This window comes from Paramacrobiotus metropolitanus, unplaced genomic scaffold (assembly GCF_019649055.1).
Source record: "Paramacrobiotus metropolitanus isolate TYO unplaced genomic scaffold, Prichtersi_v1.0 Parri_scaffold0000034, whole genome shotgun sequence".
Classification (NCBI taxonomy): Eukaryota; Metazoa; Tardigrada; class Eutardigrada; order Parachela; family Macrobiotidae; genus Paramacrobiotus; species Paramacrobiotus metropolitanus.
In genome coordinates this window covers 1166567-1191756 of record NW_026570254.1, presented here as the reverse complement: position 1 = coordinate 1191756, position 25190 = coordinate 1166567, and the positions used below count along the sequence as shown (strand labels likewise).

Sequence of the window (25190 nt, the reverse complement as noted above, 5' to 3'; positions counted from 1 at the left end):
GGTACGTATGAGCATTGTGCAGTACTTTATACAGTACCTTAATAGTACTTTAAAAAAGAACAAGTGCGGTGTGACGTAGTGGTGTGTAGTGTGTACTTACACTGTTACACACATAGTACGTCATGTCTTCCAGTTGATGCAGTATAAAAGTCGTTGCCGGAACTCTGATCGTTTGAGTAGAGTTAGTAGAGTTCCCATTTTCGGAGGATTTATATTTTATTTTTCCGTTTTCGGCTTTCGAATTTCGCGAAACGTGCGGTTATTGTTGGATACGTGGACCCGGAATAGGGTTACTTAACAACACTTCAGCAGCAGTTAAAACAATCTTCTTTGATTTACTAGTGCGTGCGCTGCCAACTAATTCGTCGCTTTGATCGTGGAAGTCAGGAAGTGGAAAAGTTAAACATCCCGGAATCGCTCACTTACGATCCCTCCATCGAACGCTTGCACTGATCACTGGATGATTTTGCCGTAATTATGGATTCGGTGCCTACAGCAGCCGTCGCGGAGCGCACATTAGCTCAGGTGAGTCTGTCGTTTAATGCCGCACGTAATTATTGTGCAGTGCACTTAATTACAGTACAGTATTCTGATTTTGCGTAACGTTAGGAAAAGGAAACCGCAGGGCTGGAGCAACAAGTCGCAGATATGAAAAGGTCTGTGGACGCTCTAGCAAATGACGGATCTTCCGGCGATATGGAGAGCCTGAGTGATACGAATGCTCGTCTCAAGTTTCGTATGGCGCATTTACAAAAGGTACAACGACACTTTTAGTTGAACATTGATTTTGTCAAATATTGTAAGTGCTTTACAATGTAATTAATAATTAAAATTTCATCTTTTTCTTGCGATGTTATTACAGCGCTTCGAAGTCCTTACTTGCTGCCATTTTACTGATTTTAAATTTTTAGGCCTTAGAAAGCCGAGAATCACAGGCCTCAGCGGAGTCGCATACCACCCGAAAACGACTGGAAGCGTTGTTCCACGTCGCGGTTTTGTCGTGCTATCCGAACATTGAAGAAATTCCCAATGCCGTCAACGCCTGTGATCCCCGCCATGGAGATTACCAGTGCAACGATGCTATGCAAATTTGCCAGGTAGGATTTCGATGAATAACATACCGGATGGGCTTGGCCGTTGGTGCATTCCTCAACCGGCGTAAACATCGATATCAGCATGATGCAAGAATTGTTTCGAATGTGCTCATTCCATTGTTGAATGACGTGCCTAGCCTTGTGCCTGTGGTTAAGATTATTCAGGGATATTGTTGCTGTCGATGTGACATGTCCCCTAAGCTTTTAAATACGACAAAGATCCGAAGTTATGCCTAAATCGAAATCTTTGCAGTGGTTGAAAAAACAAGGAATCAACGAAAAGCCGAATCTTATCGCTCAAAAATTGTTGGACAACCTACCCAAAAATAACTTGATCGCATCAGTAAGTAAAAACATTTTTCAACAATTGCATTACCTGTCAAAGAAATTTCAGTATTGCACACGCTCATAATTTTGTGAGGTGCTCTTGCCTGAAGATTTCTTTTACCATTTCTAAAATAACCACCGCCATACATCATGATACGTACTTATTTTTAAATTCAGACTATAACTTCTTTATTCTTTCAGATTGCTAAAGGTTTTCATGCACATTTCCGAAAGTTTTATGCTTTATGTTTTATGTTCCACCGTGTATAAAATGTTTTAATGAATGTGCTTACATATTGTATTGCCTATTTTGCAAGCGATATGGCCAAAAACGGAGTGATCTGGAAATTGAAATTTATGGAAATTTTGCAGAGTAAAGTTGCCCCTGCCGGATTTATTAATGTTGATCTGAACAAAGAGTATGTCGCGGATCAACTGACAGACTTAGTCAAGAAAAATTATCCGCCTCCTACCCTACCAAAAAAACAGCGCGTTGTGGTAGACTATTCTTCGCCGAACATTGCCAAGGAAATGCATGTCGGTCATTTGAGGTAAGACTGCAGGTAGTCTGCAGCATCGACTGCACACGCAGAATTGTTACTGTATTTTAGAATGTTGGTGCGCTTTAACCTGGCTGAACTAACACTAAGGATACAGGATTTGTGAAAACTTTTAACACAAATGGCTAACGTTTGTGCCATTATATGCAGTGGTAGTTTACGAGACTAGACTACTGCTGGCAGATCCACAAGTTGTTTTGCAGATCCACAATTATTGGTGACAGCATTGCAAACATGCTAGAATTTGCTGGTCATGATGTTCTGCGACTTAATCATTTGGGTGACTGGGGAACGCAGTTTGGAATGTTGATCGCACATCTGGAAGAACAGTTTCCTGATTATCTGACGGTATCTCCTCCTATTGGTGACCTGCAAGCGTTTTACAAAGTACGAAAGTGTTTTTTTGCTGTAAAATGTTGTGATATTTTCATAAGCGTAAATCCTTTTAAATAAATGTTTGTTGTGGTGTTGGGTGCTAATCATTTATAGTTAGCAATGATTATTTATAGTTTCGCAAACAAAACATACAAATTTCTGTAAAACCTAGTCACAAAACCTTTCACCAAGTCCACGTACTGCCCTTTGCACTCCATGTCTAATTCAAATTCTTTGAAAGGAATCCAAAAAACGTTTTGATGAAGATGCTGAATTTAAAAAGCGAGCCTACAATCGGGTCGTGCAGCTGCAGAGCCATGTGCCGGAAATCACGAAAGCATGGCAGTTAATCGTCAGTGTTTCGTACCAAGGTTGGAATCACGCTTAATATTTGTATTCCTCCGGCAGTCTGACGTTGACTTTGTGTTCTGCAGAATTCACGAAGGTTTACGAACGCCTATCTACCAGCAAAAAACTGCAAAACCGGGGTGAATCATTCTATCAAGATCATATGGTGGATCTGGTGAAAGAGCTAGATGGGAAAGGTGAGGTTGAAAATTTTTAGGTAGATTGACAATTTTTTTCGGTCACGCTTTTTTCAAATTAGTTTTCAGTTTGGAAATTAGTATGCGAATTTTTGAATTGTTTTGCGTAGGTCAAATGACTGAAGAAGAAGGAAGAAAGCTTCTTTTTTGTTCCTGGAGGACAGATTCCCTTGACCATAGTGAAATCGGATGGTGGATTTACTTACGATACATCGGATTTAGCATGCATCAAACACCGACTACAAGTTGAAAAGTGTGATAGGAACCTATACGTGATTGATAGCGGACAAGAGTTGCACATAAATTTAATCATCAAAGCAGCAGAATTCCTCGGATTCAGCAAACCTGAACAACTGAGTCAGTTCGTCGGATTTGGACTTGTTCTGGGAGAAGACAAGAAAAAGTTTAAGACTCGATCTGGGGATACCGTTCGCTTGGTTGACCTTTTGGACGAAGGTACTGAACATTATCTCATTTTGTTTCCGAAGCATGTACAAAGTGCCCTTCGCCAAAATCTATGTGTTAACGCTAGGAGTGAATCGTGCTGCCGCAAAACTGAAGGATAAAGGTCGAGATAAGGATTTGACGACGGAAGAATTTGAAGCAGCACGAGATGCTGTTGCGTACGGGTGCATCAAGTACGCGGATTTAAGCAATAACCGAACGAGTGATTATGTGTTCTCTTTCGATAAGGTGAGACGTGTAGCCCTCTCGATTATATTCGAAATGGATAAATATCAAATTCAAACTAAATTCAGTGTCGTGACATTGGTAACAAAACAGACTCTGGTTTTCGGGAATGCTCAGATTGCTTGTTGCTTAACTGAAATATCTTTTCTTTACAAAAACTTTCTACATTTTTAAGAATACCCTTCATGGTTACTTGGCTTTTGAATTTTTACGATTTTGTTACTTATTGTTCTTTCACTGTTAGATGCTGGATGACAAAGGAAACACTGCGGTGTATTTGCTGTACGCATATACTCGAATTCGGTGAGTATAGTCTACTCTTATTGCGTATACGTTGCATGTCTAATTTGAGTGAAAAGCCTGACAGCGATATCACAATGATTCTGTGGATAACTCCAGATCTTTGCAGAGCGATATCCCGAAATGCCGGTGTTTCACCTGATAGCTTAAAGGCATACGTGGAAAGCGTTGAGCAACTCCCATTGGACCATGCTAAGGAACTTAAACTGGCGAAGAAACTGATTCAGTTCCATGAAATGCTGCTAACCGTGATGGATAACTTGTTGATGAATCAGCTGTGCGACTACATGTATCAACTGTCGGGAGTGTTTACCGAATTCTACGACAACTGCTACTGCATCGAAAAGGATAGGAAATCAGGTAATACAGATAAGTAAAGTTCGTGCCGAAGATTAAAACGGATCACCAAATTTTTTGTAACAGGGGAAGTTCTGAAAATCCATATGCATCGTCTGGCTCTATGCGAGGCAACCGCTGGAGTGATGGATCGGTGCTTCCAGATTCTGGGGATCAAACCAGTCGGAAAGATGTGAAGCTGTGCTATCAGAATAATATATTCCCTGATTAACGCATCAGTTTTTTAATGTTTTCTAGTAAACGCTCTTTCAAGAGTAATAAAGCTAACGCTCTTTGGTGCCGTCAAATCAATAAAAACAATCAAAAAAGAACAGCTACAAACGTGATGCACGCAGTTTTTTCAGGCGATAATACAAACAAAGATATTTTATTGTTCCAGTGAAAACTAAAAAAATGCACCGATTTGTGACTGGCGACTCAAAGCGTCTTCCAAAGCTCTGCGGGAATGCATTATCTAAAAATTAAACAACGTGGATACCAGCTAGACATGTGGTATGGTCGGGCTAATGTGTATTATGTACCTTTCGTTTTTCGAGAAATTTTGGTAAAAACGAATCCAAATCCAACTTGCCTGCAGAACCAACGAGATATGAAATAAACTTGACATTTGACAAACGAAACTGAGGTTTCATTAAGTACTGTTAAGGCTACGCACCAGCTAAAAAATCCTCTGCAGTTTCCTCTGATTCATTTTCGGCACTGGCAGCAGCTATTCGGAGCTGGTCTTGGATCATAGAAGGCTCGTACTGTCGCATAACGCCTTCCTGTTTCCGTTGCAAATCGTCGAATTGTTGCCGCATTTCACCACCAAGTGAATACTAAAAAAGTCGTCCAAGGTCAACCGCTAACAGCGCCTTTGAAATCGATAGCCATAAGAAGAAGAGAACGCTTACGTACCTTTTCAAACAGATCTGACTTTATCTTTTCCATATCAGTTTTGCGCGTTAAATTCTCTTCCGCCAGCCTACGATTTGATTCTGACAGCCGATCAAACTCATCACGCAGGGATGCAATCACTGGGGTTTTAGCGATTTTATTCAACAGAATTTGTTCGTCCCTGGTATCGAGTATGGCCTGCAGTTCCGCATTGCTAAAGAAAAGCACAGTTAAACTTAACTATTTGGGACCTGCAGTCGTCGCAGCCGACACCACCTCATATTTTTCAATTCAGGAAAATTATCCCCAACGGAATTAAACATCGATTCCTGATGGCGGAATGTCTACACCCAAACAAACAATGAATTAGCTGCTGACTAAAACACAGCTCCAAACACAATGAATCATACCGAATGCATATTGTTTGTGGGAAATACGCTTGGGGAATCTGAGCGGCGCGGCACGGGTGGTAGGACGAAAGACGGAAATGAATTCATACTGGCATTTGGATACAAGCTGGGCATGCTCTCGGAAGGACTAAAAATAAGAACACAATGAAATCTTATTGACAAACAATAAGAGGAGGTGAAAATTATTAAGCTTTAGTAATAAGTAGTTATAATTGTGATACCGTGAATACGAAAAATGCTTCAAAATTCAAAATAGTCACGTTAAACAGAAAAAGGATGACATCCGCAATTTTTTACGAAGATAGAAATTTGTTATAAGTAACACTGGTGACTGGAGCATATGGACATTGAACACTACAAAGATATCACACTAATGTACGGGATTTACGCAAGCGACTATTAAATGCATAAACCAGTTGACACATGATATCACAGAAGAGTAACATTTCATTGTGTATCATTTCACTGTGGTAGTACACTCTTATCTCCGACGTGCTTTTTTCCCGGTCACCTCAGGGCGTTTCGACTTACGGTATGTCCCTAGGCATTGAGGGAGGATTCCTTTGGAATTCTTCAACCAGTTCCTCAATCAATCGTCCCAGGTCAGAATGCATGTTGAACTGCGTAAAACACAAACCATATTACGGAGAAACTGAGAATTAAGTGAAAATTACAGTGTTATTACCTTATCTTGCTCGTATATACAATCACAAATATTAAAATTACTACTATGACTTTTATGAAACAAACTTAGTACAATACTCTTGGTAACACCAAGACAAACAACAGAAGCGTCAACACAACATACTGCAAGCAGACATCCCGGAAGACATCTTCTCGTAAGCAAAAATATTAACGTAGCGGTGGAATTTAGATGAATTAACTGACATTACCCACGACGTACCGAAGTCAGCTTGGGCCACTTGATGATTCCACTGGGATCCACCCAGGGATGCGTTCCTCGTGGATTGAGACGCAACATCGGCGGCTCACGCGGAAACATCACAGTCAAGTTTCTAGAGGCAAACAAAACATAACCCGTAATTTTCCTGACTTAATTTTTTCTTGTATACTGGCGAGAAATGAGGATACTCCACATATCAATGAAGAAGGTTTGTGTGCCAACACTGAAAGGAACTCGGTACGAGGAATCACGTGTAACCTCTAAAATGCTGCAATGAAGTGAAACGTCAGGAATGGACACTTGTTCATCGTCTGCTGGTCAAAAGCGCCTTGTATCGGCTACGCCGCATGTTCCATGTCAACCAAACCATGTGTTAAGTAATCGTAGAAAACCAGCTATATTCTGGACAACAATACAACATACTTGCGATGTTGCTGTCGCAGCGCGTCGATCTGCTTCTGACGCTGAGCTTGGTGCGGGGAAACCTGAGCTTCTTCGGGCTTCTTACTCCAAAAATTGGAAAACAAAGACATTCTGACAGGGTGGTCGCAATAAAAGTAAAGGATTTCTAACAGCTGCTGATGTATCCAACCGTTGTCTTTCTCTTAAGGAATCCCCACCGTGAGATTGAGAACCAATAATTTCAGACACGTCAGACTAGTCACCAGTGACTAGTCGTTCACTAGTAAATCACTTTATGCAAATCCAACAGCAGTTCACAATGTTTAGAAAAGGGGACTTCACCAGCACGCAGATCGTCCACATTCCACATACGAAAGACTATGCCATTGAGGCGTCGATAAACTCAGCATAATGAAAAAATATAATCAAAATTCTTGATAAAGCGATGATTATGAAATATTAGAAATAACAAAAGGCACTGTTGGTACTGCAAGCATCAACATGCGACTTCTAAGCTGGTCCGAAAGAAGTCAAAGAACTGAAAGCTCACTTGTCAGCGGAAACGTTCGAGTCGTACTTTCGTAGTTTGTTAAATGTCAACACGAGCACAGTAGTACTGTATACATTTATCATAGAGACATCTATAAATCATTTAAAGAAAAAGAGCAAAACTTTCAAATTAAATTTAAATAAAAGTTGCACTGTTCTGAGTTATAATATTCATCGTCGCAGAAGCAAACTGCGAAAATCAAAAACGGCAAAAATAGCTGCTGTTGGCTTCCTGTTTAAACCAGTTAAATGTGCATGCCACACGATACTCCGCCTACCGTACATTTTATGACGCACTCAGTAGTCCGTACACCCAGAAAATTCCGTATTTTTTGCAAAAAAACACACAGTTCGAAAGCAATTTGAATTATCTGTATCTGTTTGCACAGCGCTTTTTCTCCTATTAAATTATTGATAATACTCCCCGCTACCATTAATTTTAATATTTACTTTTGCAAAATATATATTATGTGCGTGATCATCATACCGCATACGCGACTGTTCAGTCTCGACTCTCGAGATAATATGCTTTGCTGAATTCGAAATTTAAATAACTCGTAATTTTGTAAGTAGTATTCCAGGCCGAGGTGCAAGTTGATGCAACTACCTCGTATCCTGTCTTATCTTGCGAGAGTTATTATTAGGTAAACCTCGATACGTTTTGCATTTAATTACGAACATGCTGTCGCGGAGTATCCTGCAGCGCGGTGAGTATTTCCGGGGCACTGTTGATAATGCGCACTGCGACATTTTTCTCATGCAGGCCTAACCCTCTCCCAGTTCAGAGGACGATGTGCTGCTAGCCTGCGCTTCTTCGCCAGCGAAGCAGAAGACAAACAGCCAGCGGAGAAGAACGACAAGACCCCTGGTATCACAACCCACTACTCCGCTCGGCCGCGTAGCAAGGATCCGCGATGGGAAGGTTAGATTTTGAGTAACGCTTCTTTGGTGTCGTTATACAAAGAGTTGGCTGCGGGCAGGCGTGGATATGGAGCGTGTTTCGGACGAGGCCGACGTGGTGATTGTCGGTGGCGGTCCAGCTGGGATGGGCTGCGCTATTCGACTGAAGCAGCTGGCCCAGGAACGCGGCCAAGAAGTGCGAGTGTGCCTCTTGGAGAAATCAGCTGAAATTGGTGAGTCTGATTTCCGCAATTCAGCTATCGAAAACATCGTTTTCGCCTTTTCGGTGTAAATGTGAAGTGATGTTGTCCCAATTTACATGAGAAGGGACTGTGCACAACACACTCATAGCATTACCACGCATGTAAATTGGGACAAATTCTTCATTTGATTGGTATCATTGAGCGAAGCTCGCTGTATACATATTGAGAGATTAAAGTATGAGTGATGTTGTTATTTTGTTGTATTAAGTACATAAATTTTGTTGTTAAGAGTCTCAGTCGGTTGCAGTAAATCTAGTTTCTAAGTTTTTCTTTAGATTCTTTTAACTTCGTTGTCGATTACCATCTCCATTTTTCATGTTTGATTCGCTAATTTCGTATGTACCAGACTACCGTAACTATTGTAAAAATAAAATATTGTAAATCGACACGACGACATCCAATGGACCTTTTTATTTTTAAGTTTTTGTTTGTTTTTTGTAATACTTGTTTGCAATATCATGCTCAAAATCGTGTCACCGGGATAAATTAATAACAGGATAACCATTTTGTAAGTAACCTTTATAGGCGAATTTGATAATCGCTGTAAGTTTTCAGGACTTTGGTTACTTTCGGACGTTTCGGTGCTGAATGCTGATAACCATTCTTGAATAGGCAATCATATCTTATCTGGAGCCTGCTTGGAAACGCATGCGCTGAACGAGCTGATCCCCGATTGGAAGGAAAGAGGCGTAAGCTGTCCGCAGTGTTCCTCTGTGCTTCCTGTTTGCACCGCTTCCGTTACCTTTTCAGGCCCCCTTACATACCCCTGTCACCAAGGATAGGTTTTATTTTCTTACAGAGAAAGGAAAGATCCCCATTCCGATTCTTCCTGGTTGGTGCAGTTAGAGTTTATAAGTAGCAGTACTTTTACAAACTGCTTAAAATATGTTTTCACCATGCTTTTCCACAGGCTTTCCGATGTATAACCATGGAAATTATATAGTTCGTCTTGGAAATTATGTCAAATGGCTTGGACAACAAGCGGAGGAACTAGGCGTTGAAATTTACCCCGGAACCCCGGCATATGAGGTTAGAAAGGATTTTTAATTATTGCGCTAGAGCGTCACAATTAAATTTAGCATTCATGGAGCGTCTACAATTTTATAGTGCTTCCTAAATCTGTTGAACTGCATTAATTATTTCGCTTCTACGTGCAGGTGTTGTACCACGAAGATGGAAGCGTAAAAGGAGTAGCGACGAATGATGTGGGAATCAAAAAAGATGGATCACCTAAGGTACAAATGTCTGACTTGTAAGGCAAATTACTTTCGCGATGCCTTACTTTTGCATGCCCTGGCAGGCTAATTTTCAACGCGGCATGGAACTCCATGCCAAAATTACCGTCTTTGCCGAAGGATGCCACGGGCATCTCGGAAAGTCTCTTATACGCAAATTCAATCTTCGTGCATATTCCGAACCACAAAGTTATGGCATTGGTTTGAAAGAACTTTGGGAAGTGGATCCATCTAAGCATGAGCCTGGCCTGGTGATTCACACCGTCGGATGGCCTTTCGTAAGTGCATGCGACTGATGCAAGTATACTCGTATGCGCTAATATGCGCTAACTAGAGTTTACTAAGAATTTCTTTTGATTACACTCACTGGGTTTTTTGTTTTTTATGAACCTTTTTTTCGAAGTTCGCAGTAGATGTCCCGGCTGCTTTGCATTGGCCCCAGTATGTTGCGCTTTCTGTCTTTTTGCTGACGGAATGCTTTTCAGGATCGCCATACTTATGGTGGAACGTTTATGTACCATATGAATGAAGGCAGTACACCGTTGGTTACGCTGGGATTGGTTGTGGGTTTGGACTATCAGAACCCGTACCTGAATCCTTACAAGGAGTTCCAACGTTTCAAACACCATCCGGCCATTGCGCCTTTCTTGGAAAATGGCAAAAGGCTGCAGTATGGGGCAAGGGCATTGAATGAAGGAGGTCTGCAGGTACTATCTTTCAGTCAACGTGTGAAACGAAAATTTTTCTACTTGAAATATACGGGTATGTTGTAGTCGATACCCAGATTGACCTTTCCGGGCGGATGTCTCATCGGATGCGATGCCGGCTTTATGAATGTGCCCAAGATCAAGGGAACTCACACGGCTACCAAAAGTGGGATGGTGGCTGCAGAAAGTATTTTCGATGTTTTGTACAATCCGGAATTTAAAACCGAACAAAACACACAGGGTAATTTTAATCGAAAAGTTCTGGTTAGTAGTTACCCAACTTATGTAATTCCGAAACCCATTTTGCAGCTGCCGATCCGATGCTTTATGAGGAACGTCTGCGAGGCAGTTGGGTATGGAAAGAGCTGCGTAAGTCGCGGAATGTGCGGCCTTCGTTCCATTCACCTTTAGGAGTGTACGGAGGCCTAGCGTACACTGGATTGTTCTATGTTGGTCTTCGTGGTTTGGAACCGTGGACGTTTGCGCATGGAGGTATGGCGTAGAGCAAGTACATAGAAGTTAAGTACCTTAACAGCAGCGTCCGTGCAGTAGTCACCATTATGCCTTTTACATATGCAGTATTAAATGTTCTAGCGGTTTTGCGTCAGTATTTTGGAAATTTGAATATGCTTTTCATATATCATAATATATAATAAAGGTATAAGCATCTTGTGGGCAGTAAGAGAATGAATCTGGTTGAAAGCAGTATGTTTCCCAAATTTATGGCTTTATCAGAGTATGGTTTGAATGCACATTGCTTCCCAGTGCTTGTTGTGGCGATAACAGTGGATTTATTGAAGGTCCGGATTATCAAAAACTGAAGCCGGCTAGCGAGTGCAAACCTATTGAATACCCTAAGCCCGATGGAAAGCTTAGCTTTGATTTGCTCACATCCGTTGCCCTTACCGGCACCAACCACGACCATGATCAGCCTCCGCATCTCGTATTATACGACGATTCTGTACCGACATCCAGGAATCTTCCTGTGTTTGATGGTCCCGAAGCGAGATTTTGTCCAGCAGGTAACAAAATGGCAGTTGTTATAGGTATCTGTACATCAGTTGTACAGTTAATGTAACCGTGTTCGAAGTCTTTACAGATGATTGTGGTTAACGTTTTGCATGTTTGATAACAACTTTATAATGTGGGTACAGTGATGGATAACAGACAATATCGATTATAGGAGTGTATGAATACATTACGGATGAGGCCACCGGAAAGTCGCGATTTCAGATCAACGCACAGAACTGCATACACTGTAAGACCTGTGATATTAAGGATCCCAGTCAAAACATCAACTGGGTTACCCCAGAACCAGGTGGAGGACCGGCATACTCTGGCATGTAAATGCCGATTGATTGGACTGTGGAGGGTCGATGTTTCACGCAGGAAATCTGTTTGATTAAATGTTAACGATGGGCGATCGATCGTGTGGGTTGCTGTAGATTTTTTGTGAGTTTGTGGATAGAAATAAATGAAAAATATATTGCTGCCAGTTTGGAAATTGAGATTTTCTCAGAATTATTTTTGTTCTCAGAAATAGTACAAGCAGAAAAAAATCAAGAATGAAAACTGTTACAGTATTTGCTCTTTCGACGCTGGTGTCTTTGTTGTTACTTTTATGTACTGTAGTTTTTAAGTCCGAGAAGTCTTAAATTAAGTTTCGGTAGTTGATTAACCATGCAGGTAGTGGACATTCTGTTACAATGTTGTGTACGATTGTATTACAGATTCGAATATGTACTTGTGCCTAGCTCTTGCCTTATACCTCATGGTCAGTCATGAAACTAATACGGAAATATTAATACATCAAGGTCATTCAGCAGCAGTAACGCTCGAATAGTAATTCTCACGAGCCTGATTATGCCCATGATGCGGTTAAGTCCGGCGTTATGTAACCTCTAATGTGGCCGTTACCTGATTAGCCGATCGAAAAAATTTTGTTAGGATGATGACACTTTTAAGAAAAGCAATTTGCGTTATCCGAAGTTAAAGGAACAGCATTAAATTTTATCAATAAGATTGGAAAGTTTCTGTTTTAAGATTAGACAGATTTGTTACTCAAAGCACGACAAATTTGGAAAATTTTGTTCATAAGGTTTTACGTTATGGTTACGCACAGTACAGTAATTGTAGTAGATTCTGTACCCATTATTTTGTCAGAGCTGACCTGAATGTACATTTCTGAAACAAAAAATTTGGTTGGTTTATTAATGGTAAGCTATTCCTAGACATGCATGCAATTTTAAGTTTATAAACGAAAAGCACCATCGTCTGTATGAGAAAACATCTCGACAAGACTTTCACCGGACGACCGTTACCCGGGCAAGTGGCTCAGCACACAGGTTGTGTTTGACCTGCTAAAACATTACATACGACATCGATGTACACAGGCCCTATGTTTCTCCAGAGGTCGGCGCATTATTCCTTTGGTAATGCGTGTTCGGTTTGTTTATTCCGATTACTGCGTGATCGTATTGTTGTTTGTTCGTCATACCAATTGACCACGTTATGCGTTGTGCAGTGCAAGAGGATAACAAAGAAAGAAGAGCACCGCTGATCTTTCTGTTGAGATTAAAATATCACATCCTCATTGCTGCTAGCGCGATGTGATTTTAAAGATATTAAAGAATGTGGAGAACAAGATAGGTATGCGCCGGAAAAACGATATCGCCATCGGCATATACGATATTAATTTGGTTACCTAACACATGGATGTGAAGTCCTTGTGGCTTACGCATGCCGGCCGTGCCCGTATCGCACGCATGTCTGCCTGCGTCAATGCACTTCATCTCGTTTTTCTTCGATTACTGCATTTATTGCAGCCATATTGCAGAATTAAGTCCTCATTCTTACACTACAATTTCTAATTAAAGAGAATTCATTTGGCATTGCATCAAACTTTTACATAATATATGGCTGCGCACAGAATTAGGTAAATTTATCATGTGCTAATTCTTTAATTTTTAAAAATATTTCCGCTTTTGATTGAAATCTTTTCCGGCTTTAGTTTTAAAGTTGTTGCTACTCATCTAGCAGCGCAAAATCCAGGTTGCAGACATGAAGTGCTGGCGTTCGTTGAATCATTATAGCCTTCTGTCGATGCCATTTTAATTTTTGTGGATGATGTAACAAGGATGTCACAGAGGCGTCAATTTCTGAATTGGCACTGCAAGGTCACGGTCTATTAGCTTATTGGATAAGCCCGCCCTTCAGTCGGCATACCGATACACGCATGATGTTTCGTGTTCCATATTCGTTTGCAAGTTTGCGGTTTGACACTGGCATATTACTTATTTTCATTACATACACTTCGGCAAAAATCTGTAATCTGTTCTCTTTATGGGGAGTTTAATTAATCTTATTAGCTCCACAACTGGCAGCTGCATTGTCGCGGATAAGATTGTGTGAAAAGTTGAAAACCATCCATTTCCAGACAATCATTCATCGGATCAATAATCATGTACGAATCTGACAATGGAACAGCTTGGCCCGATATGTATGACGTGACGTAACCGGTAGAATTCCCATTGCTTTGCGCGCGGCTGCGCCGTAATACATGTGCAACATGTACGGCTGGCGCCTCGCGGTTCTACTTTTGTACTAAACTGTCAGAGACACGGCAAAAGATGTTTCCATTCAAGTCGATCATCTGTGATCGTCTGATGGTCTATATTGCTGTTGGACTGAATTTTTCACGATTAAACTGGTGTTTTTCCTGTTGTACGCACATCATGAAGGGGTGTTATTTTGTCAGTATTTTTCAGGTGGATTTTGCACCCTGAACATTTTCTCGTCTTTCTCCTGCGTTTCAATGGACGGGAACGTGTAGCACTACGCAACTAAAGACTTAAAGAACCAGATAAGTGTACAGAAAAGTACACGGAAAAGACCTGAACTACAGCGTGCATTCTTTTCCCGACGGAGCATCGTCTAATTTGCGGTACTAATTTGCCCTTCCCGTGTCTGGAGACATCGTGTAAAGTGACCTCGCCTGGCATCGATCTCCTGGTTACGGGTAAGCCAACTATGTGTTTCATAATCCCTGTACTAGCTGACAAAGGACAAGCAGTTGTTGTTATTGGCGTGATCACATTGTGCTGACGACGTCCTGTTTTTGGAGAAATGGAGCGGGTGCTGGCTTTATACTGTGCGAACTAAGGGTCTTTTGAACTGCTGTAATCTAGGAAGGTTAGTTATTTTTTGTCATCGTTCGGTTCGTGGCGGGGGTTCTGCTTCTGTAGTTCGCGTACAGTCTTCAACATTAATCAGGTGTCCTAGATTTCCGCCGTCGTCTGATGCGCGTGTGTTTGTATGTGGTTAAATATTATGGCTTCGGAAACATTTTAGTCTCTTAAGGCTGTAATGTGAAACGCATGAATCAGCAATGGTAAGAAGGCGCATCGAGCGAATATTGTGAAGCGTGTCAGCTGAAATTTTCTTGAGGGGGTAGTTCAGCTCAGCTGAGTTTCTGTTGGTATTCCGCACGTCACATGGTTCGTCATAAATCGCCGCTTGTGATTATGCCCGTTCCGACTTCCGGTTAATATAACCGGGACTTTATGTAACTGTCGAAACATGTATTTCTTTGAGCGTCTATGGAAAATAAGATTGGAGCGTTATGCTGTTTTGGTTAGCCGGAAAAAATGCTGAGGCCAGCTTGAGATGAAATAATGGATTTTTTCAGTCTTAAGAAAAAGCAATTTTTCTCGGCTGCATTTCTCGTGAAGGTTGTATAGACTGCGGCAGCACACTGGCAGATGAGGTGAATATGCGCATTGCGGGTGCACAGATCCTTGAAATTCCTTACGTAATCAAGGGTTTTGTGAAGTGCAGTCAGCCAGCATCTGCCTTGCCCACATCCGGTGGCAGTATTAACAAAAACAGTTACTGTATTATTACTTACGTGCGTTAATGTTGTCTTTAATTCTTGTTGAATCGCATATTATTTATTGTTAACATATTCTCCTGTCACAACCTACCCTATATCGGCCACGGTGTTCTTCTGTCGTACAACGTTCTACTGGTGAATGTTGACTGCGGATATTTTTAGTGTGCCAATACGGCATTTTTATGCATGTAAGCATGTGAGATGCCACACATAAGGGTCGCTCCATGATGTTGGGCAAAACTGGAATTGATTAGGTTGCGTAATGCCATCATGTGGATCGATTGAATGTGATTTCGAGCGGTTTCATGCGTTTTTCTCTATGTGTGCACTGTAGAAGACTGATGGGGGATAAGAGTCAGCGCGAACGACGTCGACGCCGGGAATCTGAGCGTTGTGCGATACAGCGAGAAAAATACAGCACAGATGGAACTGTCGCGCGCATTTCGTGGCAGGAATTTTGTTTGCGGTGCATTTCCAACGTAGATGAGCGGTTACATTACACGAAGGAGGCATCCATCCGTCGCCAGTATACGGAACAGTAAATATTAGGAGAAATTCGCTATCCTGATTTGTGTTTTCTCGGATGCGGCGGTCGGTGAGGTTGAGGGTAGTGAACTTGCCAGTGCAAGTGGTCTTTTTTAAAACGCTATTGCATAACAAGTGCCGTGCTTAGTCGTCCACAGCCGAGCGGTTCATCTACACGGGTTATAGTTGTGACAAGCGAATGTTTGTTTAGGTTGGTGTGGATGTTAGTCTTCAAGTCGAAAGACAAGTTTTTTGGTGGAGTCGGTCCGCCGTCTCACTGTGTTGAGTCTTTAGTTTAACCACTCAAACATTGAACTGATATATTGTGTGAGTGGAAGTCGTGGTACTAGTTAATAACTTATGGTTTAACAGTGAACAGGTGGCCGAAGAATGGCGTAAGCAATGCATAATAGTTACCGATCAGCTGGTGCCTGTGTTTAAAATCCGTACTTGCAGTAGTAGATGCGTTTGACCTTGCAGTTGGTTCGGTTAGTGATGTGAATGTGATAAACTGCGTTGGATTTCGATATACTGCTAGCCGGTAACCTAAATTAAATGGGCCATCGTCGACCCGTCGATGGAACAAATGCGAGGGTATGCGACAATTTTCACAATTCTTCCTGAAATTCAAAACGTGTTGTGTGTGGGCCTGATGGGGGTTTTACTGTTACCGGTGCGAAACACAGTTGTAACGCGGATTCATCAGGGCAATCCCAATAACCGCGTGTTTTTTAGTCTGCGCGTGGTGGTTCCTGTAGCGTCATATTGCCGTATTTTGTTTTCAGTTTATGTAGCATCTTTTTCGGACAATACTGAAAATAAATAGTACTGACTATATTTTTGCGGTATAACTACGCAGATCTCTGGCTCAATAGTTAACGATGGGTGAATGCGGTATTAGGAAGTTTTGGCAGAACTTAAATTTGATTTTCCTTGTTCGATAAACTCAACTTTGTATTTTTTTCAAATCTCCGACTATACTTTATGTATAGACCGATTTGCTTGCAGTTGTTAGGTATCCTTTGTTAGTGTCTTCGGACATAATTGAATAATGGATATTGCATGTTATCTGTTTATCGTGGTACCGTGGGTAATTCAGCTTCTAAACTGCTACCAACGGGCTACCGACAACACATCGCGATAAGGAAACGTTTTCCGTGTACGATACTGCAGTATGCGCCGCTAACAGTCTGAATTGTCTCAAGTACCGGGTTTGGTGCAAGTCTGCATTCCTTTCAGAATTCGCCAAGTTTTGTCTCATGTTCCGTCTACATTTTATTAGTCAGCTTTTGATGCGCATATACAAAGGTATCAGTTGCTGATTTTTTTGGATAATACGTACGCCAGCTGCGCTCTAATATGGTGTTGGAACATTTTCCCAGACAGACTTCTTAGATTTAGGACACCTCGGCTTGTACGGCTCTGGTACTTCTTATTTTTGATAATTCAGGAAGGTGGATGCTAGTTGGAAAATTAGAAAATTCCCTACACTTTTTGGGTAATTACTTTATTCTTCGTTGACTGCTTTTTGAAGTTGTGGATAGAAAGGTTTCGACTAGGATATTGGAACTGCATTGCATACTTGCGGTTAGGCAGTAACTGGGTAAGCGCTAGAAAAACTACTACGCATGGAATAGCGGGTGTTCCTTAAAGTTTTTTTTTGCTAAAAATAAACGGAATATTGCAAAATTTTAATTTTTCCGTCAGGATGTCCTTCGGGTCGCATTACTACAATAACCTCACGGAGAAGCAAGATTATAATTAATACAGTACGAGTATTTTTTCTCTCGAAAAAGTGCGTGATTTAAATGGTAGAGGATGTCTGGTGATTTGTTTTCTATCTTTTACCTTTATGGTAATATTAAAGCGTACCTATTCAAATAATTAATTACACTTGTGGGAATTCTCGATTATAATTGCTGGATGTTGTTACCAGTAATTGTGTATTTGAACACGTTGGTTGCTGTAAATTTTGTCATCAGGACATGCGCCTTGTTTACAGAATGGTTTTATTATTTTCCGATACAAGTAACACAACGGAAGCAATGATGAAGTGTTTTTATTGGTCCGCACGAAAAAATGCTTATGCTGTTTGTTGGGCCGTGATTATGCGGCATCCTAAATAACTAGTAAAGTGCAAGAAAGCATGCAGTGCGTTTGTGTGGTGATGCTTAACATATGGAATGTGCAAGACGTCTGTGGTGAAATATTAGGCGGTTTTGCTTGTGAAACCAAAAATCTGACGGTAATTTTTCTTCTCCTTGGCCGTCCATGTTATGTATGCTGTTCGAGCGCATACATGGTTTGGCAGCCAGTGTTGAGCAAAGTGGGACAACGAATATGCCGGTTAACATTGTTTTGTTGAAAAGCTTTTAGTGCGAAAGTGTACCGCTAGGCCAAATGCTGCTGTTAAGCAGCTGATAAGCGAAAGCTCTTTCCGCATGATGCTAGCAATCTTTATGTATTTAATATACTGCTTTTTATTGAATTTCGTGTGTCTCCGACTCAAAGCGGCTGCGGTGCAATAGAATGACGGACGAGGGCTGTGTTGCACCGCTTATGTATGTGGCCTCGCATTTTCAGGCTCAGAAAATATTGATGACATAATCGAGCATCGTGTTTGAAGTTAAATCGGAGATACTTGAACTGGCTAGTATTGCCTTCGACAGATGCACCACTTGTGGGGCGGAAGACAGCATTTTAATAGTTCACCGCTGTGTGATTTTTCCTCTCACTTCGGGGATTCCTCTTGTTTTTTGTCCACCATGTGACTTGTGAGTGAATAGCCGTAAAGATCTACGGTTTCGACAAGGCTTTTTTATCTTTTCGTTGTGCGTTATCTTCGTGCGTTATGCTTGCTGCTAACAGATTATCGAACGGCATTTCCGTGAAAATTGTGCGCTGTTGTTTTGTGTGCTGAAGCTGATCTTTCGAGATGTTTCAAATGTATTGGTGTCGGTACGCAGTTAAATCATTCATGTGTTTCTTATGCCCCCGATACTCTGCTGCGTTTATACGCGTAATATAGACTGTCCAGCTCGTGGCGGATTTGCTGGCTGCATATATTGTATGATGTCACAAGCGTTTTTGCTGAAGAGCTATTTTATGGTTGCTTAATTTGGTTGTTTTAACGTTGCAGGCTATTGTTGTTGATTCTTATGTAACAGCCAACACCAACATTTTTTGACACGATACGCCTGACCTGCTCATCTTCGCGGATGGGCTGATCATCCGGTCTTTTGTGAAAGAAACCTTTGCTTGAGCGTCTGGTTCCGAAGGTGAAGCACTTGGTAAGTGGTGAATTTTTGGATATTTTGAAAATATTTTTTGTAACTAAAAGGTTATTAATTGTGAGCTATGGATGTACTGTTATAACGGGTATATCAGGAGACGAGCGATAATTTGTCAAATCATTTAGGCAGTGACGCGAGAATGGCTTTATCGTCTTATGATTGCGGAGTATGTTTAGTTCGTGAAGGGAATCGGTCAATTTCATTTCAGATTAGATATTATACTTCTATTCGTGAAAAGTTTCTCGTTTTCTTGTCCGACATAGCGTTTTACAAGAATTAATAGCCATTTTGAAAATGCTGGACAGCTGAAAGACGATCATGAAATGTCTTTAATTTGTAAGTCGCTGGGACATGGAATTCTGCTTGAATGGAAATGACTGGGCGCTCGTAGATCTAGATATCGTTGCATGTAGTTGGAATCAATTTGCTGCAGCAAGGTCAACGATGTTACGGCTGCACAGCGTGGTGTGTGTGTTTGTGTTATGTCAGTGCAGCCACGATTAGACATAATCATGTAAAGAGCAGAGGTCAGTGGGATAGTAGGGCCTTTGTTGCTTGGGGCGGATCTGTGCACTTGTTATTTTGTGGGTTTTGATGTGCTTCTCATCACTGCATTAGATATTAGCTGGCGCTGTTAGCTGTAGGCATCATTGGTCACAAGGGCTGCACGTTTTTCATGATAATTGAATAATTAAGGAAATTTAATCGATTTCTGGTCAGTATTTTCGTAAAAACTGAACGGCCCTGTCTTAATTTGGCGAACATAAGTATTTATTTTTCTTTAGCTGACCGCGAGCGGTTTTCGACTTTTTTGAGCAAAATGCATTAAACACTAAAAACAGTGAAAATGGAAGGTATGGGGTGCATGAATTAGGCATTCATTTACTTTTTAATTAAGCAAATATGCTGTTTGGTTAGCGTACTCGTACGAGCTTGTTTTAATACTGGAAGCGCATTTTGTTTGTCTGTGAACTTGAACGGAGTGCTTATCTTGTATGCATTGTGACATAAGTGTTGGCATTGTGCCGCAGGTGCCAACATGACATCCTTATCACCAAGTGGCTCTTCCCTGTCTTCCGACGATATGGCATCCAGTCTGACCGGCGGTCAGCGTACTTCACCCACCAATTCTCTTACCTCCGACGCGTCCAATCTGGCACCGGAAGTGAAGCTGCACTGCACGATTTGTTCAGAAACCTTTCGATCTCCTAAAGTCCTGCAATGTATGCATTCATTCTGTGCGGCTTGTCTGGACACACTGGCCGCTCAGGATGGCCCGGATCGCATTACCTGCCCGGAATGCCATGTTATGACCAAATTGCCGCCCAACGGAGTGGCTGGTCTGCTCCCGGATTACGGCATGATCCGTTTGTTGAACTTGGCCAATCCGTCGATTAATCAGTTCGCAAGTGGAGGAGCGATCGCCGCCGAGCGCTATTGCACGTCCTGCAAAGGAGCCGAAAAGTTCGCTCAGGCGCAATGCATTGATTGCGCGAATTTATTGTGCGCGAACTGCGTGGTGGCCCATCAGCTGATGCACTGCTTTAACCGCCATCGTGTGTGTCCTCTGCAAACCGAATATCGCCCGGCCAATGCATTCGGCTTTGGTCAGAATTTCCCCGGTGCTGAGTTCGGAATGGGCACCGGCGGTATGAAAATGGGCCGGTACGATGCATATGGACGATTGATCGGTCCGCCTCTGGATAAGCCTCAGGTTTCGTGTCCGGTGCACGCGATGGAACGCTTGGATTTCTTCTGCTCCAGCTGTGATATTCCAGTGTGTAAGGACTGTATTATGATTGACCACCCCAAGAGTCAACATGATGTGGCCGCCATTGCTGAAGTTGGTCAACGGGAAATTGCGGGTCTGATGCAGATGAAGGAGATTGCGCAAGCCAAGGCCGATGAGTTCTCCGCTAGCTCCAGTGAGGCGAATCTGACACGGATTACCGCCAGTTACCATGCTGCTCAAGCTGCTATTGAGGATACTCTGCAGTTCTATGTTCAGGTGGGATGCTGCATAGTTTTGTAGTTATGATTTACAGTTTATGCACTTTATGGTGCTTATAGCCTGCAGGAAATAGTCAACAAAAATTATCGTAGCCATATGGATTATTAATTTTCAGAAGTGAGGTAATTACCGAGTTCAAGCAAGAATATGTTAAGTTTTCTGCCAATAGAGTGTTACTGCACCATGGATATCAGAGACAATGCGTTTAGTATTAAGTGTCCATGATTCTCTTTCCATTTTCGGAAATCTTCTGATTTTTAAGTATACGTCGGTTCCGAAAGGTTTTATGAGCCGCGTATAATTGTACAAAGTGATAAAGTGGTGATTATTGCTGTATGCGACGCTTCCGATGGACGGCATGATAAGAATTCCGACTTACGTAATGTATCTAGTACCGTTTCGGGGCATGTGCATTCGCTGACTTCGTAAACCGGTAGCTTGGCTTTTTATCGTCGGTTTTGCGGCATGTGGTGTAACATGTAATTGTTGATGAAGTCATAGAAACAGCAGCGTTTCTGTGTTGACATAAATTTTATACACCAGAACATCGGACATCTAGTGCACCAGAGTTCCGTGAATATGCGAGAATAAGTTTTGTTGTTTTACCTATGTGAAATTTGTAACAACGAACTTACGGTGTGTTCTGCAACTTTTTTATGTGGTGGGATGCGACTTTATATATGTCGGTGCGCATAAAAGGCGGAACCTGACTGGATTTTTTCGTACGCCCTTATTTATTGGTGATGTCTTCTGCTTTTGCAGGTACTGAAGGAACGTCGGGATGAATTACTGCAGAATTTGGAAAGTATTTACGAGGAACGTCAGGTGGCTTCGAACCTTATCCAGGAGCGGAGCATCGACTGCAGCCGTCGCCTGAGCAGTGTGTGCCAGTTTATGGACCGTCTGCTGACGTACGGAAGTGACGCGGAAATCCTCTTGTTTAAGCGTCAACTGACGCATTTGGTGGATACTATTATGAACGCCCACTCAGAGAGCTCATTCGGCTGGTCCGGAGATATACAGTTCAACACCAACTATCAGGCTATTCAGTCCAGTGTGCAGAATTCCTATGGGTTTCTACAGAAGAAATCGGATAATACGGCCCTACCCGTTTTGGCCCACTCACGCAGTGGGCACTCACTGAATCGTCTCTCCACGGCTAACTCGGGATCCCATCGCTCCATTCCATCTTTGGCGGCACTGAGTATGGGAGATGGGCCAAATCTGAACGGTGGTAATCATCCGGGGAATTTTAACTTTCCGGCTGGGAATGGTATGAATGGTTTGCCGAATGGGGCCTTTGATCGCACGCTACCGTCGGCGGGGAACGGAATGAATATCAAGCGATCCAGTCCGGCAATGTACCCTTTTGGAAATGCTGGCGATATGAATATTTTCGACAAATGGATGGAGAACAACTCTAGCCCATCGTCTAACTCGGATTCGTTTTTTAACTTGAGTTCGGATACACTGATCGGCGATGATGCCACTCCTAGCAAAGGATTTGTCGGTAAGTTAATACTTAATCACTATTGGTAACGTTGGCCCTGGTTGCGATAAGCTCTAAGGTCAGTCGATTCTTCGTTGTATAAAGATGTTTTGTTAATGTGGTAATGTGGTTAAGTTTTCTTAAACATTTTTCTGATATGCTACGGCTGTTTGAGGCTCAGTTATCTTAATCATAGCAGTTGAATTGCTGTTACGCATGAAGTTGTCAGAATTACAAGATTTTTTATCGTTGTAGGAGCACCTCCAGCGCGTCAAACTATCCGTCGTTTGAAAATGGCTTACATCGCTAAATTTGGTGATTTCGGTACTGGAGATGGTCAGTTTTCTGAGCCGAGTGGCGTGGCTGTGAATGCCCACCGTGACATCCTCGTTGCCGACACTAATAACCACCGCGTCCAGATCTTTGACCACGAAGGCCGTTTCAAGTTCGCTTTTGGCGAATGTGGCAAGCGCGACGGACAGATGCTGTATCCGAATCGTGTCGCGGTGGCGCGGAACGGTGACGTTGTGGTCACGGAGCGCAGTCCGACTCATCAGATCCAAGTGTACAATCAATACGGCGCATTTGTCCGCAAGTTCGGTGCGGACATCCTGCAGCATCCGCGCGGCGTCACCGTGGACAACCGCGGCCGGGTGATTGTGGTCGAATGCAAGGTGATGCGGGTGGTGATCTTCGAGCCAAACGGACGTATCTTCAGTAAGTTCGCCTGCTCCCAGCATCTGGAATTCCCGAATGGGGTGGCCACTAACGATAACGAGGAGATCTTCATCAGCGACAACCGGGCGCACTGTGTGAAGGTGTTCAACTACCACGGAGTGTTCCTGCGACAAATTGGCGGAGAGGGCGTGACCAATTTCCCCATCGGGGTATGCATTACGGAGCGCGGACATGTCATCGTGGCGGACAATCACAACAACTTCAATCTGACCATTTTCCGCCAGGACGGATCGTTGATCACCGCGTATGAGAGCCGTGTAAAACACGCCCAGTGTTTCGATGTGACGCTGATGGATGAGGGATCGGTTGTGTTGGCCAGCAAGGACTACAAAGTGTACGTGTACCGTTTCGCCAATTTCGGCAACAGCTTCCCCGTAGTAAGCGACGCCATGCAGCAGCATTCGGTCAGTTCGAGTTCCTCTTTGTCGGGACGGATGGGAGCCGGCGGTAACCCCGGTGTTGGTGGTGGGATGGGTTTGAATGAATTCCACATGAATCCTATGAAGAATCTGGTCAAAATGCCTGGAGTTCTCGGCGGCGCCAGCAGTGATTTTAACTAATGAGCCTCGACTGTGTCGGATCCGTGTTGGTTGGGTTTGTTTCTTAATTGTTTTCTTATGTTATTCGTTCATCCCTTGCTCTCCCCTTCATCCCATAATCCCCACTCGACAGAATCCCGGTTGAGAAATTTTTCGTTATCTTCCAAATGAAAAAAACAGTGCTTATAAGTTATTAATCCCTTTTTGGTTATATTTATTAACGGGCTAAAGGAATGGTTTTTGTCTCTTTATTTCTTTGTTTCTTGTACCATATCAAAGCGCATTCGTGATCCAGTAGTGGGGGCGATTTTTTGTGGGAACATTTTCGGTGCAGTTCAGGGATGTGTTTTTATTAATCATGACATTGCGGCAGAGTGGCTGTGCCTGTTCTGTTCGATGTCACTGATTCCATTTAATTAGCTTTACCGACTGTTGTTATTTTGAGCCGTTTTTTTCTAAAGAAAAACTTGCTGTTTTTTCTTCCACTCTTTGAATTTTTAATACCACGTGGTTTTCTTGTTGTTTCTTTTTTCTCGCAAATGTTTGTACAGTTGATTTTTGCTGCGTTTTTTTGAATTTAGAATTTGAGCAATTGTGCGTTTGCATTACACACACGACTGGACAGTTTGGGTGATATTTATTTATTAGTTTTTGTTCGAAATTTGTTTGTGGATATATAATTGGGTGTTCTGTTGTGGTTATACCGGTTGTAAAAATTACGCTTTCATTTCCTGTTTGGGTTTAATTGTTCATCCGATTGCCGGACCGGTCAGAGACGTCGTTATATCCGGTCGATCAGTCATCAAACTGCCATTGCTACATCGTCGCACTTGAAAAACCCGTTCGCGACGTCCAACAAGAGTGAGCAGTCTTCGATGTGGTATCGCGTACAATAGCAAAATGATCTGCTTTTGAGACTTTTTCTCTGTTTTTCTTTCGTTTTACTGGTGACTGTTCATTCAGTGACCGCATGTTAATTAAAAGATTCAGTTTTATTTGTAAATTTGCTTTTGGTGAGATTAATAAAGTTAGCTGTTGTCGCATCATTGTATCGAAATTATCTCTGGAAGATATTGAGAATTTAAAAATCATATTGTTAATAAGTTTATAGTTTGTTAAACCTAGAACTCCAAAAGCAGTTTAAGAAAGGAAACTTTCAAAAAGAATCTGCAGAGGCAGTATTTCCAGAGTAACTCCAAAAGCAGTTTAA

General features: G+C 42.2%; 4 protein-coding genes across 7 annotated transcripts; 3 read left to right on the top strand and 1 right to left on the bottom strand.

The window, feature by feature from the left end:
* The first annotated feature begins 135 nt into the window (after positions 1-135).
* LOC129589315 (arginine--tRNA ligase, cytoplasmic-like) lies at positions 136-4559 on the top strand. The gene is given in 14 exon segments (XM_055484018.1): positions 136-525; positions 610-756; positions 912-1097; positions 1348-1437; positions 1794-1972; positions 2185-2368; positions 2598-2727; positions 2791-2901; positions 3012-3046; positions 3048-3357; positions 3434-3594; positions 3836-3894; positions 4001-4251; positions 4315-4559. Coding segments are annotated over 14 exon segments (2001 nt in total). The 5' UTR covers positions 136-477; the 3' UTR covers positions 4425-4559.
* On the bottom strand, positions 4456-7597 carry LOC129589316 (vacuolar protein sorting-associated protein 37A-like). The gene is made up of 10 exons (XM_055484019.1): positions 6862-7597; positions 6632-6706; positions 6439-6550; positions 6066-6154; positions 5535-5661; positions 5401-5468; positions 5146-5338; positions 4904-5066; positions 4770-4819; positions 4456-4702 (listed from the first exon to the last, which is right to left on the bottom strand). Exons 1-10 carry the CDS (start codon positions 6969-6971, stop codon positions 4634-4636), a joined length of 1056 nt encoding a protein of 351 aa, XP_055339994.1. The 5' UTR covers positions 6972-7597; the 3' UTR covers positions 4456-4633.
* Positions 7598-7709: 112 nt separating this feature from the next.
* Positions 7710-12179, top strand: LOC129589290 (electron transfer flavoprotein-ubiquinone oxidoreductase, mitochondrial-like). Its single transcript, XM_055483970.1, has 13 exons — positions 7710-8096; positions 8153-8311; positions 8370-8522; positions 9165-9241; positions 9303-9384; positions 9463-9581; positions 9710-9787; positions 9853-10065; positions 10273-10494; positions 10561-10735; positions 10804-10986; positions 11295-11516; positions 11678-12179. Exons 1-13 carry the CDS (start codon positions 8069-8071, stop codon positions 11839-11841), a joined length of 1875 nt encoding a protein of 624 aa, XP_055339945.1. The 5' UTR covers positions 7710-8068; the 3' UTR covers positions 11842-12179.
* A 1917-nt stretch (positions 12180-14096) lies between these two features.
* On the top strand, positions 14097-25021 carry LOC129589364 (brain tumor protein-like). Of its 4 annotated transcripts, none has more exons than XM_055484095.1 (5): positions 14097-14512; positions 19050-19200; positions 20235-21211; positions 21977-22724; positions 22959-25021. In XM_055484095.1, exons 3-5 carry the CDS (start codon positions 20243-20245, stop codon positions 23999-24001), a joined length of 2760 nt encoding a protein of 919 aa, XP_055340070.1. In that variant the 5' UTR covers positions 14097-14512; positions 19050-19200; positions 20235-20242; the 3' UTR covers positions 24002-25021. The 4 variants fall into 4 exon arrangements, with proteins under 4 accessions (XP_055340070.1, XP_055340072.1, XP_055340071.1 ...); XM_055484097.1 differs by lacking the exon at positions 14097-14512 and adding an exon at positions 14542-14685; XM_055484096.1 differs by lacking the exon at positions 14097-14512 and adding an exon at positions 18076-18684.
* The last annotated feature ends 169 nt before the right edge of the window (positions 25022-25190 follow it).

Excerpts from the sequence above, each read along its gene's own strand:
- LOC129589316 (XM_055484019.1), bottom strand. The coding sequence starts at position 6,971 with ATGTCTTTGTTTTCCAATTTTTGGAGTAAGAAGCCCGAAGAAGCTCAG. Across the intron at positions 4,820-4,903 it reads TGCAGAGGATTTTTTAGCTG|GCAAGTTGGATTTGGATTCG; the intron begins GTGCGTAGCCTT and ends TTGGTTCTGCAG. Across the intron at positions 4,703-4,769 it reads AATTTCTCGAAAAACGAAAG|ATAATGCATTCCCGCAGAGC; the intron begins GTACATAATACA and ends TTTAATTTTTAG.
- LOC129589290 (XM_055483970.1), top strand. The coding sequence starts at position 8,069 with ATGCTGTCGCGGAGTATCCTGCAGCGCG. Across the intron at positions 9,582-9,709 it reads CCGGAACCCCGGCATATGAG|GTGTTGTACCACGAAGATGG; the intron begins GTTAGAAAGGAT and ends TTCTACGTGCAG. Across the intron at positions 10,066-10,272 it reads ACACCGTCGGATGGCCTTTC|GATCGCCATACTTATGGTGG; the intron begins GTAAGTGCATGC and ends AATGCTTTTCAG.
- LOC129589364 (XM_055484095.1), top strand. The coding sequence starts at position 20,243 with ATGACATCCTTATCACCAAGTGGCTCTTCCCTGTCTTCCGACGATATG. Across the intron at positions 21,212-21,976 it reads CTCTGCAGTTCTATGTTCAG|GTACTGAAGGAACGTCGGGA; the intron begins GTGGGATGCTGC and ends CTGCTTTTGCAG. Across the intron at positions 22,725-22,958 it reads TCCTAGCAAAGGATTTGTCG|GAGCACCTCCAGCGCGTCAA; the intron begins GTAAGTTAATAC and ends TTATCGTTGTAG.